The sequence below is a fragment of the Sprattus sprattus genome, assembly GCF_963457725.1.
Source record: "Sprattus sprattus genome assembly, chromosome: 3".
In the NCBI taxonomy this organism is placed as follows: Eukaryota; Metazoa; Chordata; class Actinopteri; order Clupeiformes; family Clupeidae; genus Sprattus; species Sprattus sprattus.
Genome location: NC_137922.1, coordinates 10,626,021 through 10,638,071, shown reverse-complemented (window position 1 = coordinate 10,638,071; position 12,051 = coordinate 10,626,021). Strand labels below are relative to the sequence as shown.

Below are 12,051 nucleotides of genomic sequence, written 5' to 3'. Positions count from 1 at the left end.
GCTCACACACACACACACACACACACAAACACACACACACACACACACACACACACACACACACACTCACATGCACACACATACATTCACATGTATTCACACACACATACACACACACTCACAAACTGCCCTCTCAACTCTGGCAACTCTCCCTCCTCCCCCCACTCTATCCTCCCTGTTTTTTACCACTGTATATTTTTCTATTCCTATTTATCTCCTCAGAACTCTCTCCCTCCCTCTCTCTTCATCCCTCCCTTTGAAAGCACACCTGTCTCAGCAGAATGGGGAGAGAGATGGGGGGTGGGGGGGGGGGGGGACTGTGTGCTGAGAAGAATCTCAACTCCCTAGTCCTTCCCCGCAGAGAGGCTGTCCTGTCCCTGTCACACTGTGCCATGCCCAGGCAGGTAGCCCCCGATGCACAACCATGCCAACAAAGCCTAGCTCCGACCAGAACTCTTTCATAAGCTCAACTGCTGCACAGGGATATGTCTGCCTTTGATTTCTTCTATCTCATTGTATCTATCTATCTATTTATTTATCTATCTATCTATCTATCTATCTATCTATCTATCTATCTATCTATCTATCTATCTATCTATCTATCTATCTATATATCTATCTATCTATCTATATATCTATCTATATATACTGTATATATATACAGCCGCGGAAAAAATTAAGAGACCACTTCAAAATTATCAGTTTCTCTGGTTTTACTATTTATTGGTATGTGTTAAAGTAAAATGTACATTTTTGTTTTATTCTATAACCTACTGGCAACATTCCTACCAAATTTCCAATAAAAATATTGTCATTTAGATCATTTATTTGCAGAAAAATGACAATTGGTCAAAATAGCAAAATTGATGCAGTGTCTTCAGATCTTGAATAATGCAAAGAAAACAAGCTCATATTCATTTTTAAACTACACAATACTAATGCTTACACTTAGGAAGAGTTCAGAAATCAATATTTGGTGGAATAACCTTGATTTAAAATCACAACTTTCATGTGTCTTGGCATGCTCTCCACCAGTCTTTCACATTGCCGTTGGGTGACTTTATGCTACTCCTGGCGCAAGAATTCAAGCAGCTCGGCTTCTTTTCATGGCTTGTGACCATCCATCTTCCTCTTGATCACATTTCAGAGGTTTGTTATTGGATTCAGGTCTCGAAATTGGGCTGGCCATGACAGGGTCCTGATCTGGTGGTACTCCATCCACACCTTTACTGGCCTGGCTGTGTGGCATGGAGCATTGCCCTGCTGGAAAAAACACTTCTCAGAGTTGGGGAACATTGTCAGAGCAAAAGGAAGCAAGTTTTTCTTCCGGGACAACGTTGTACTTTGCCTGGCTGAGGTTTGTAAAAGACCATAAGGATTGAAAAAGCGGACTGGAGGTTCTTCTAAGTTCGTCTTCTCTGATATATCTGATATATCTATATCTGTCTATATATTGTATATATTTGATCTATATACGGTGTTTATTTACCTTTCTTACTTACTAGCTAACAAACTTAATTACTATCTCTGTCCGTTTGTATGTATACTATATATCAGATTTCTTTTTTTTACATAGGGTCCATATTCAAGAGAACTAGAGAGAGAGGGAGAGAGCTAGAGAGAGGGAGAGAACTACAGAGAGAGGGAGAGAGAGAGAGAGAGCTTGAGAGAGGGAGAGAGACGGAGAGTGGGAGAGACCTAGAGAGAGAGGGAGATGGCTAGAGACCTAGAGAGAGATGGAGAGGGCTAGAGAGAGAGAGAGAGAGAGAGAGAGAGAGAGCTAGAGAAAGGGAGAGAGAGGGAGAGTGGGAGAGACCTAGAGAGCGAGGGAGAGAGAGCTAGAGAGATTTATTCTTGCTTGTTCCTATTTTTTCTTAATACTTCATCAATTGGTCATGGTCTCCCAAAACGTCCTATCAGATCCTCTTTGCATGAACAGGTACAATTGGGGCTGTAGAATTTGATTGGGCTTCTAATCAGCTCTCCCAAAAAGGAGAGCGAGATGGAGATGCAGACGGGTCTGCGAGCGCTTCATGATTGCACCAGTTGCTGTAAGCGGGCCGGGCTGCTTAGAATTTGTTATCAGCTTTAATTAATAATGGGAGAATTCCAACGGAGCTCTGATCAGAAAATCAGAATGGCCTGTTCCGAACTGTGATTCAGACTGCTTAGACATTGACAGTGCTTCTTTCAATTTTGTAAAAATAGAGTCCATAATTATTCATTATTCAAAGTTCATCCATTTTGGCCACTCAAAAATACCACATTTGAGAGGTATTTGAAAAAATGGCATCGTAGCTTACAGAATAGATGATGGTTTCAGCAGAGTTCGAGGGTGCTTCTTCTGATTAAACTTAAATGGACTTACATTATGAAAATCTACCCCAGCTCTGTGAATGCTTCATTATCAATTAATGCCATTCACAGTGATGTAAAAAAGAGAAGAAAATCCACATGGATCCGCATTTATGAATCACACAGACACACACAGACACACACACACACAGCCCACACACACACACACACACACACACACACACACACACACACACACACACACACACACACACACACACACATGCATACAATCGAGAGAGAACGGGGACAAAACGAGAAGTAGAATGGAGAGGAGAGGAGAGCATGAGAAACTGTATGGGCATGGGGAGAGACATGAAGAGGCAGAGGCTGCAGGAGACAGACAGACAGAAGGAGTGCGAGAAGAGAGAGAGCAGAGAGAGAGAGAGAGAGAGAGAGAGAGAGAGAGAGGGAGACATCATACCTGCAGATAGGCCCTTATCAATCCCCCAGATGCCTAATTGTTGTGCTAATGATGCAGCGGCTAATGGAAATGTTTATGGTTTCCATTCTGAAACTGTGGCGGGGGTAATTAGCCGCACCTCAACTCATTACACAGCACCAGAGGAAAACAGTGTGTGTGTGTGTGTGTGTGTGTGTGCGTGTGTGTGTGTGTGTGTGTGTGTGTGTGTGTGTGTGTGTGTGTGTGTGTGTGTGTGTGTGTGTGTGTGTGTGTGTGTGTGTGTATTGTGTATGTGTGTGTGTGTGTGTGCGTGCATGTGTGGGTGCGTGCGTGTGTGTGTGTGTGTGTGTGTGTGTGCAGGAGAGAGACAGAGAGAAAGATAGAGAGAGAAGGAGACTGTGTCTGTAAGTGACTGTGTGTGTGAGTGTGTGAGAGTGTGAGACTGTGAATGTGTATATGCATCTGAGACATGAATGCATTTGTGATTTGTCTTTGCATATCTGTGTGTGTGTGTGTGTGTGTGTGTGTGTGTGTGTGTGTGTGTGTGTGTGTGTGTGTGTGTGTGTGAGTGTGTGTGTGTGTGAGTGTGTGTGTGTGTGTGTGTGTGAATGCATACGTGTGTGTGTGTGTGTGTGTGTGCCTGCATACGTGTGTGTGTGTGTGCCTGCATACTTGTCCCCCCTGCTGAGTGAGGTCTCGTCCCCATCAGCGTAGCAGCATCTGCTGCTGCTGTCGTGCGTTTACACTCCCAGCCCCATCGCTTCCTGTTCACTCCCCACTCCCTTCTCCACTCCACAGAGAGACAGACAGAGAAAGAGAGAGCGAGAGAGTGACAGAGAGAGAGACAGAGAGAGAGAGAGAGGCCCCATTTAAGAGGCCAAACCCCCAAACGGCTCCCACAGGGTCAGGCTGAAGCTGTCAGGTGCGCTTCCTCACCCCACAGGAGGCTCTCCTATCTGGGGCACTGGGGTCCTCCAGGGAGGGGGTGGATAGGGGAGGCAGCCAGTGCTACCGCTAGCAGTGAGCACCATAAGGAGACTTCAGAGAGGTTATGCTGTTCGATGAAAGACAGGCAAGATCCCGGCTAAATGCTGGTTATGAGAGACGGTGGAGTGTTGGTCTTTCACTACAAACAGGCTTCACAGCTGAAGTGGGAGGTTCAATAGGTGGTTACAACATCCACCAAAAATGTTTTGTTGAAACGTCACCAGAATACCATTATGCAAAGCTCTACATTAGCGTGATGAGGGTAAATCCATTCCATGAATGAAATTTGATTGCAGTGACTTCATAGCTAGGTTTTTTTAAATGATGAGAGGTATATTTTTGTTGTTATGCATAGTGATACACCACACCTATGCACACACATATTAGATTGTGACGCTGTATTTCTACATTGATGTTTCACAATGCAAGCATAACTTTACAGAATCAATTACAGCATTTAAGGCCTTTAGGGGCAGCGACAGGTGACACTGCCATTCTTAAGGGGAAAGAACAACCTCAAGGTCTCAAAGAAAGAGGAACACAGTTCTCAGGAATCCACTCTCCCTGACCTTGCAGGAGCATGGAAGTGTTGATACTGACCTTGAGAAAGGATAGGTTGCGTTGGCGCTCGATACTGGTGATCTCAAGGTTGCCCATGACCACCTCACAGTTTTCGTAGAGCTTGCGGAGGGTTCGATACTGCTGGTCCAGGTCCGACAGCGTGCTCAGTTTGTTGTCTGTGCCAGGACATACTGCAGGTGGAGACGGAGAGATTGAGAGATAGCGAGAGAGGGGGGTAGAGACAAAGAGAAAGAGTGGGAAAAGGGGAAATGGAGAAATAACAGAAACAAAGAGACAAAAGAATCAGAAAAGAGAAACAGAAACGGAAAAAAATATTTAGTGTCATGAGAAAAAAGCAACCAATAAATACACACAAGAAGCAAAGGCCATTACACAAGAAATTCAGCACTATTTTGTATCTATCTATGAGTCTAAAATCGGATGAACTCAAGGGTTTTTAAAGAGGTGCACAAACATACCATAACATTCACAAATGTATACACAAGAGTGTGAAGATCCATACAAGGGAGAAAAAATATTTGCTTGTATGTATGCTGTTGTTTCTTCATGAGTTCACAATTTGCACTGATCAAAGATAAACCAGCGCAAACATTGATATTTCCCAAACTCCCACCAGCAAAATTGTTTGTAGAAGGTCTGTTTTTCCACAGCGGACCCTGCCACCATCAGGCGCCTGAGCTTCAGATTGTGAACACACACACACACACACACACTCAAACTACACACTCACACACACACACACAACAGGGTGATAGGCCTATCAGCACGGGTGTCAGTTGCTGTTCTGTGAACTGAGAATGACTCTCTCACACACATAATCAGACACACACAGATCAACACACAGACACACACACACAGACACAGACACACACACACACACACACACACACACACACACACACACACACACACACACACACACACACATACACACACACACACACACACACACACACACACACACACACACACACACATATACACACACACACACACAAACAAACACCCACAGACACAAACACAACATGGTTCACACATGGACACACTGCCTGAAAAGCAATGATCAGGAACCTCACAACACAGGAGCAGACAAGCCCCCTTTAGCCCTGGGCCGGGCTTGAACTTGACAAGTAATTAAACACACCTATTTCCACCCATCAAACACCCTTGCCAACCAGGCCCTGTGCCATCTGCTCTGTCAGCTGGCTATGCCCGCCTCGCCCTGAGAGACCACCCCGGCCCTCTGATACAGTTGGCATGTGTGTGTCTCATGTATTTTGTGTGTGTTTGTGCGTGTGTCTGTGGGTGTAATGGATTATGGAACTAGATTAGTCTACCTTAACATAACTGAGTGTTTGTTAAGGTGTGCACGTTTTTGTGTGTGTGCAATCCTCTGACAAGCTTGCGCAAGTTCTCTTTCTCTATGGTGAATGGATGTGTCTATATCAGTGTGTGTGTGTGTGTGTGTGTGTGTGTCCTCTCAGCAGTGCATAGCCTTGAGTTGCCACAAGTGCAGAGAATAAAAGGCATGGTAGCCTCCCTGTTTAATATCACGCTCATTCCTGCTCTTTCAACTCCAATGAAGAGAAAGGGGAAAAAAATAGAAGCTGACAAAGGCGGCCCATATCATGAAGACAAATGAGAATTTGCTTGTGTAATTCTGCCAAATCAGTTATTCGATTAGGTGGGAGAGCGGGAGAGCGTGACCACAAACAGAGGAAACAGGGAAGGAGGTGCAGAGATCGGGGTAGAAAGAAAGCAGGGAAAGAACAGAGAGAGAAAGGAAAGCATAAAGAGAAATAAATAAAAAAGAAAGTAAGAAAGAGTGAGAGAGGGAGGTAGGGAGCTTTATGTAGAAAATGATTGGTGGACAGACCAGAGAAGGTCAGAGTTAACTCTGGTTTTAGCCGAGACAGCAGCAGTGCGTTAGTGTGTGTGTGTGTGTGTGTGTGTGTGTGTGTGTGTGTATGTGTGTGTGTGTGTGTGTGTTTTTGTGTGTGTGTGTGTGTGTTTTTTTGTGTGTGTGTGTGTGTGTGTGTGTGTGTGTGTGTGTGTTTTTGTGTGTGTGTGTGTGTGTGTGTGTGTGTGTGTGTGTGTCTGTGTGTGTGTGTGTATGTGTCGGGGGTGCTTTGGAAGTGAGAGACGAAAGTAATAAGCAGTTATTGAGTCCCCTGGGGTGAATGTTTTCCTAGATTAGGGCAGTCACACCCCCAAACCCCCCTCTTACACCCACACACACAGACACACACGGCCCTGAGCTGACCACTTTAGAGTACAGCAAACCCACTGCTAACCTCACAATAAAACACACAGGGTAAGGCCTTGGCCTGATTTTTGTAGAGGATGAAAACAGGGCATGGCTGGGGGAATAAAAGTCCAGCTGGGAGCCCATGAGAAAGACACGACACCATGTGGTGTCCGAAGGTGAAATTCCCAGCTGGTGTAGAGGGAAGGGTCCAGGGAAAGTCAATTACCAGTTTACCATCTCTGTTGTATAAGCACCTGGGAGTCTTGGGGCTGGTTTCCAAAGCAAGGATTAAGTCTAAAAAAAATCTAGAATGTTTTCATTAAGGGGAAAAAAAAAATCTCCATTAAAAATCGCAAATTAGTCCTGGACTAGACTTAATGCATGTCCAAAACACTAGCCCATGGGGCTCCCGCCGCCAAATCATTGGAGTTTGGAAGATACGGAATTAAAAGTTTTCACAATTATCCCGGAGGTAGTTTTTGGTTTCCCTCTAAACTCAAGGCCATAAATCCACTTAAAAGGAACTTCTTTTCAACTAAGTGCCCTTACCATTTTAAACAAATCCACCAGGTTATTAAATCTCTATAGTGTACCAGTTAGTCTGTTAATATCCAACTAAACACAGATTTAATCTAAAGATTTTAAATCCATATTTAAATCAATGTTTTGAACACTCTGTTTACCAATTAACTATATCAGTTTACTTACTGGACCCCAAAAAAATGCTATCTTGGAGAGGCTATGTATAAAGCCAAGGGCGTAGGTTTGGTCTCAGCATTGGTAGGGACCCCCCCCCCCCCCCACCATAAATTAAAAAATGTAGTTGATGTTATATTTAACAGGCAAACTTTATTAGAATATATTAACATTTGTGTACTACTAACTTGTGGAACTTGGAACTGATTTAAACATAATAACAATAATAAACCCTTAGTTTAAATAAAAAAAATAACGTTCTCCACATTTCTTGACATCACATGTTTTTGTTGTCCTTTTTGGATATCCCAAACATGAGTAAGACCTCATCTGAAGCCCTGATGGTCCAGCTGCTTCTTCCTCAACCTGCACTACATCTGCACTGGATTTCTTAGATTCCTGAATGCATTTCAAAATATTGCCTTAATGAACAAAATTTCCTAATGAGAAGTACATGCAGTGCATTTGTTTGTTCTGAAATTAATTTGTAATATGTAGGTAAATGGTTCAGGTTTTATGGAGCTGTACTAAGCCTTCATCATCTGGATTGCAGTGCATTGAAATAATGTATTCATGAATTATATGCTACATACATTTGGGCATCCCAATTGATTGCACCTTTTTACTACCTTCAAGTATAACATGTATTCTCAAAATAGCCAGTGTGATTGATTACATTCATGGGTAAAATTGTCTAAACAGGGTAGGGTAGCTTATCCTTCTGGCTTCAACAAGACGAGATGTAATGCAAGCTAAAGTAACATGCCCTACACACTAACAACTTTCAAAACATGTTTCCATTGTACAATGGGTGGCGATTTAGGGCTAGCAGCTTTGCAATGTGGGTAGTTTTCCGACTAGCTAACTAACAGCGACCTGGGCTTTTTGATAGCTCTATATGGTGGAAAAAACTTCTGGCATCTCTTTTCTTTTTAGGTGGCGTTTCAGAGCACAAAAGGGTCAAAATATCAATGCTGAGACCAAATGAAATACTGATATGAGGCGTTATTGTTTCCTGGCGAATTTAGTAGCTTACCGTATCAGACTACTAGCAGCACTCTTTCAGGATTCACGTAGTGTTTCTAACTCTGCCACTTCAGCCAATTAAATGACATAATCTTGTCTCACAGGCTCGAGGGCGCATTGGAAAACTTAGAAATGTATTTATAACTCTTCTGGGCGACGAACATTGTATTGATAATAATACGAATGAGTTTGCAAATATATTGTGCAAAATTATTTTTTTTCTCAAATTAACAAAATATTGGTAGGCTAGGGACTTTTTTGTCTTTCCCAAACTTTGGTCGTGACTAGTCCCTACCAACCCTATGCAAACCTACGCCCTTGTATAAAGCTAAGTGTTAAGTACCACAAAGTAGATATAAAAGGTATGCCAACCCATCATACACACACAGACCCAACACATACCGTCTCCCACACACAACCTTGCCCCATCTCATGTGCCCTCCCCAATGGGAACCTGACCATCAAGACGCCGGGACACCGCTGTTAATGTATTGGGTTGGGAAAGCACGTCCAATTCAAACTCCTCAGCGGATCTGCCATTGCCAAGGGAATAACAATGGACAGCGTACATTTCTCCCTCCCCTCTCCTCCGTGTCATTTCGAAATGCAGGTCTCGTTCCTGGCAGAACTAATTTATTTTGGAGAGAGCTTGACAGGGCATACACGGGAAAAGCGTCACACAGCCGGGAGGGCGGGCGGTGAGGGGAAACATTTTTTTGTCCAGTCAGCAATCAGCGCTGGACTGTGGCAGAAACATCCAGTTCCTGACCCAGAGGCAAACCGCTTCCCGTCCATCCCAAGGGTCTGCCGTCTCGCTCCCGACAACGGCAACTTAATTCTCCAATGCACTCACAAAAGCAACAGAAAACCAGCAGTATTGAAAGTGCAGGAATAAGCTTTAGGCGTGTCTTTTTCACTCCACTGATAAAGTCGTTCCCATCCATACAGTCAGCCTGTGGGCTGTGACAAAAAAGTTGATGTGTGGAGAATGTGGCGATACATGCAATGCATTCAGCTTCAATTAATGCCATTGCAGTCAAAAGCACACTACACTGGTTTATCTCCCTTGTGGGTGCCTGGAGTTTTACTTGGACTTGTATTACAAGGCACTTGTAAAATGACAACCTTAACGGAGTCTTGGAATTCTCTTGCAAAGTTCTACTCACAGCTTGTTTCCTTTGTTGCACACAAGGGACAGGAACCTTTTTAAAAATTCAGGCAGGAGACAAAAAAAAGCCCAGTAATTGTAACTAGATTGGCCCTATTTTTCCAGAATGAGAAGCCAGCAGAGCAGGTGATTGTTCTGAGGAACTCATTTTCTCCCATTCAGCAGATGTTTTAAGTGCAGAGAAAACTCAGATCAGGGAGAACAAATGCTCGAACTTGAACTCTCACCACTGCATGCTATTTTTCACATGAAATACACCTCTGTGACACACACACACACACACACACCCATAGACCCCCCATACACACCGTTAACATGATGTTAATTTTGCAGTGCATACAGCATGAGACCAAAATGAATTAATAAATAAAGACAATCTGTGAGACAACCCCGTTGTGCACCTCTGTCCTCAAAGAAACACTCCACCCATCACCTTGTGACCTAAGTGACAACACACCCACACACATACACACACACACACACACACACACACACACACACACACACACACACACACACACACACCCAGGGTGCGATTTGTCCAAAAACCAGAGGGGGGATGTTTTTTTTTTTTTTTTAAATATGATGCATGTATATGAAGAGAATTAGGCCTATGTATTGCTTGTTTTTTTTTTCATGATAAAAAAAAAAAAACATCCCCCCCTCTGGTTTTCAAAGTTTTCAGTATGTCTATGATATGATATCATATGTCTATGATATGATAATCGCTAGACGCTCAGTTCTTGTGCTCCCTCTCATTCACGTTGAAAAACTGAAACCGAAACTGAAACTTTGAAACTGAAACGCAACTGTTTTGGACAGAACTCGCTAATTCAGTGAACAAATATTTTCATATTCATTGTACAGTAGCCTATACACGGAAATTAGCAAAGCCAGCGAATTCTGAGAGTGTAAGAAAACGCTGTCACAACCTGTCTGTTTTTTCATTGTTTTTTTAATAATTGAGGGTTATCTCCCCCATGTATGAAATTCATCCAGCTGAGGTGGGGATGTAAAAACCAGAGGGGGGGGTAAATTCCCCCCATCCCCCCCGGCAAATCGCACCCTGCACACCCCTACACACACACACACACACACACACACACACACACACACACACACACACACACATACACACACAGACATACACACACACACACACACACACACACACTCACACAGCTTGTAGGCTAATATCCTGTTGTACACACTGCATGCATCTTTAATAGAGACCATCCAGGCATTTTGTCTGCCCTCAGTCTCCCGGTGACTGGATGATGTAGGGTCCATCTGTGTGGGGCTCAGATGTGAATCCCTATCTGCTCGTGCCTGTAGCTATGTTGGATGTGGTGTAGGGGTCATTTCAACCAGAAGGACCTTCCAGAAACACCCATGGCCTAGTTTGTTAAAGAAAAAGGAATCTAATCTTACCTAATATCTCTACCTGTCTAGCTGGAGAGTTGTGTAGAACACTGAGAGCCGAGTGGGGTATTATTTACTGAGGCACGTAGGGGAGCCCATTACTACACAACCCACACAGAAGATAACAGTCCCGAGAGGAGGTCTCAAACACCATCTCCAGCTTGGCAACACTGAACTACTGTTATCTTTTTTTTGCAATCGTACTTCTCCCTCCACCATCTTCTTCTCTATTGGCTCTTGATAAAGTTTTGGGAGTTGCGGAGTGCTGCAGGGGCTCTATCTACTCCTCACCATCTAGTACAAATATCCCAGAGATTCTGAGACAGAAATCCTTTTTTCCAAGAAGAGACTATGCGCTGCACCACTGATTGGCTGAACATTCTATACAAGGGCAATGGATGGCGACATTACACATTTGATGTACAAGTGAATTTGTGTGTGTGTGTGGTTTTGTGTGTGTGTCTGTGTGTGTGTGTGTGTGTGCAAAAGTTATGTTGTACAAATGTGTGCAAAGGGATTTTGTATGTGTGACTCTGAGAGACAGAGAGTATAGATGTGAAAGTGAATGTGTGTGTTAATGTTTGACAGTATGTGCATGTGCTTACGTGTGGATATGATATGTGCATGTGGAATGTGTGTGTGTGTGTGTGTGTGTGTGTGTGTGTGTGCGTGTGCGTGTGTGTGTGTGTGTGTGTGTGCGTGCGTGTGCGCACATTTATACACAGGCATGTGACAGGATCTGTTTTTGTGTGTGTGTGCACACATGTGTGTATTTGTGTGTGTGTGTGTGGCACTACTACATGGGGGTGAGGCGAGCATGTTGGGGGTCTGCCCTCTCCACGCTCCCTGGTTGCCCTCCTCCTCCTCGGGTCACCGCGCAGGGGAACCCTGAGGCAGCAGCTCCTGCTCAGCTCACAGAGTCTGAGTCATTCTCTCCGCGCCTCCCTTCCACTCCAAGGCTGAGGCAACCACCACATTATTAAATGGGATAAAAATGGCCAATCCACTTAGAACGGACCCCTGCGCTGACCCAGTGGGATCTTTGACAGGTTTATGTCTTGGACTTACCAAAATGGCTTAAATTACCGAGAGTGGAAGGCTAGTGAGACAGGATGTGGCCTTTAGTTTAGTTTAGCCTTATATTAGGGTGACCAGGTGTCCCGC

General features: G+C 43.9%; 1 protein-coding gene across 2 annotated transcripts in view; it reads right to left on the bottom strand.

Moving 5' to 3' along the window:
• The window catches only part of LOC308362950 (receptor tyrosine-protein kinase erbB-4-like), a gene marked incomplete at its 3' end in the record, with an annotated part of 265,551 nt that overhangs the window by 130,054 nt on the left and 123,446 nt on the right, over window positions 1-12,051 (bottom strand). For both annotated transcript variants that reach the window (XM_080835676.1, XM_080835677.1), the window contains exon 2: window positions 4,346-4,497. In XM_080835676.1, coding sequence (XP_080691802.1) covers window positions 4,346-4,497 — 152 coding nt within the window. The remainder of the gene's footprint in view (window positions 1-4,345; window positions 4,498-12,051) is intronic.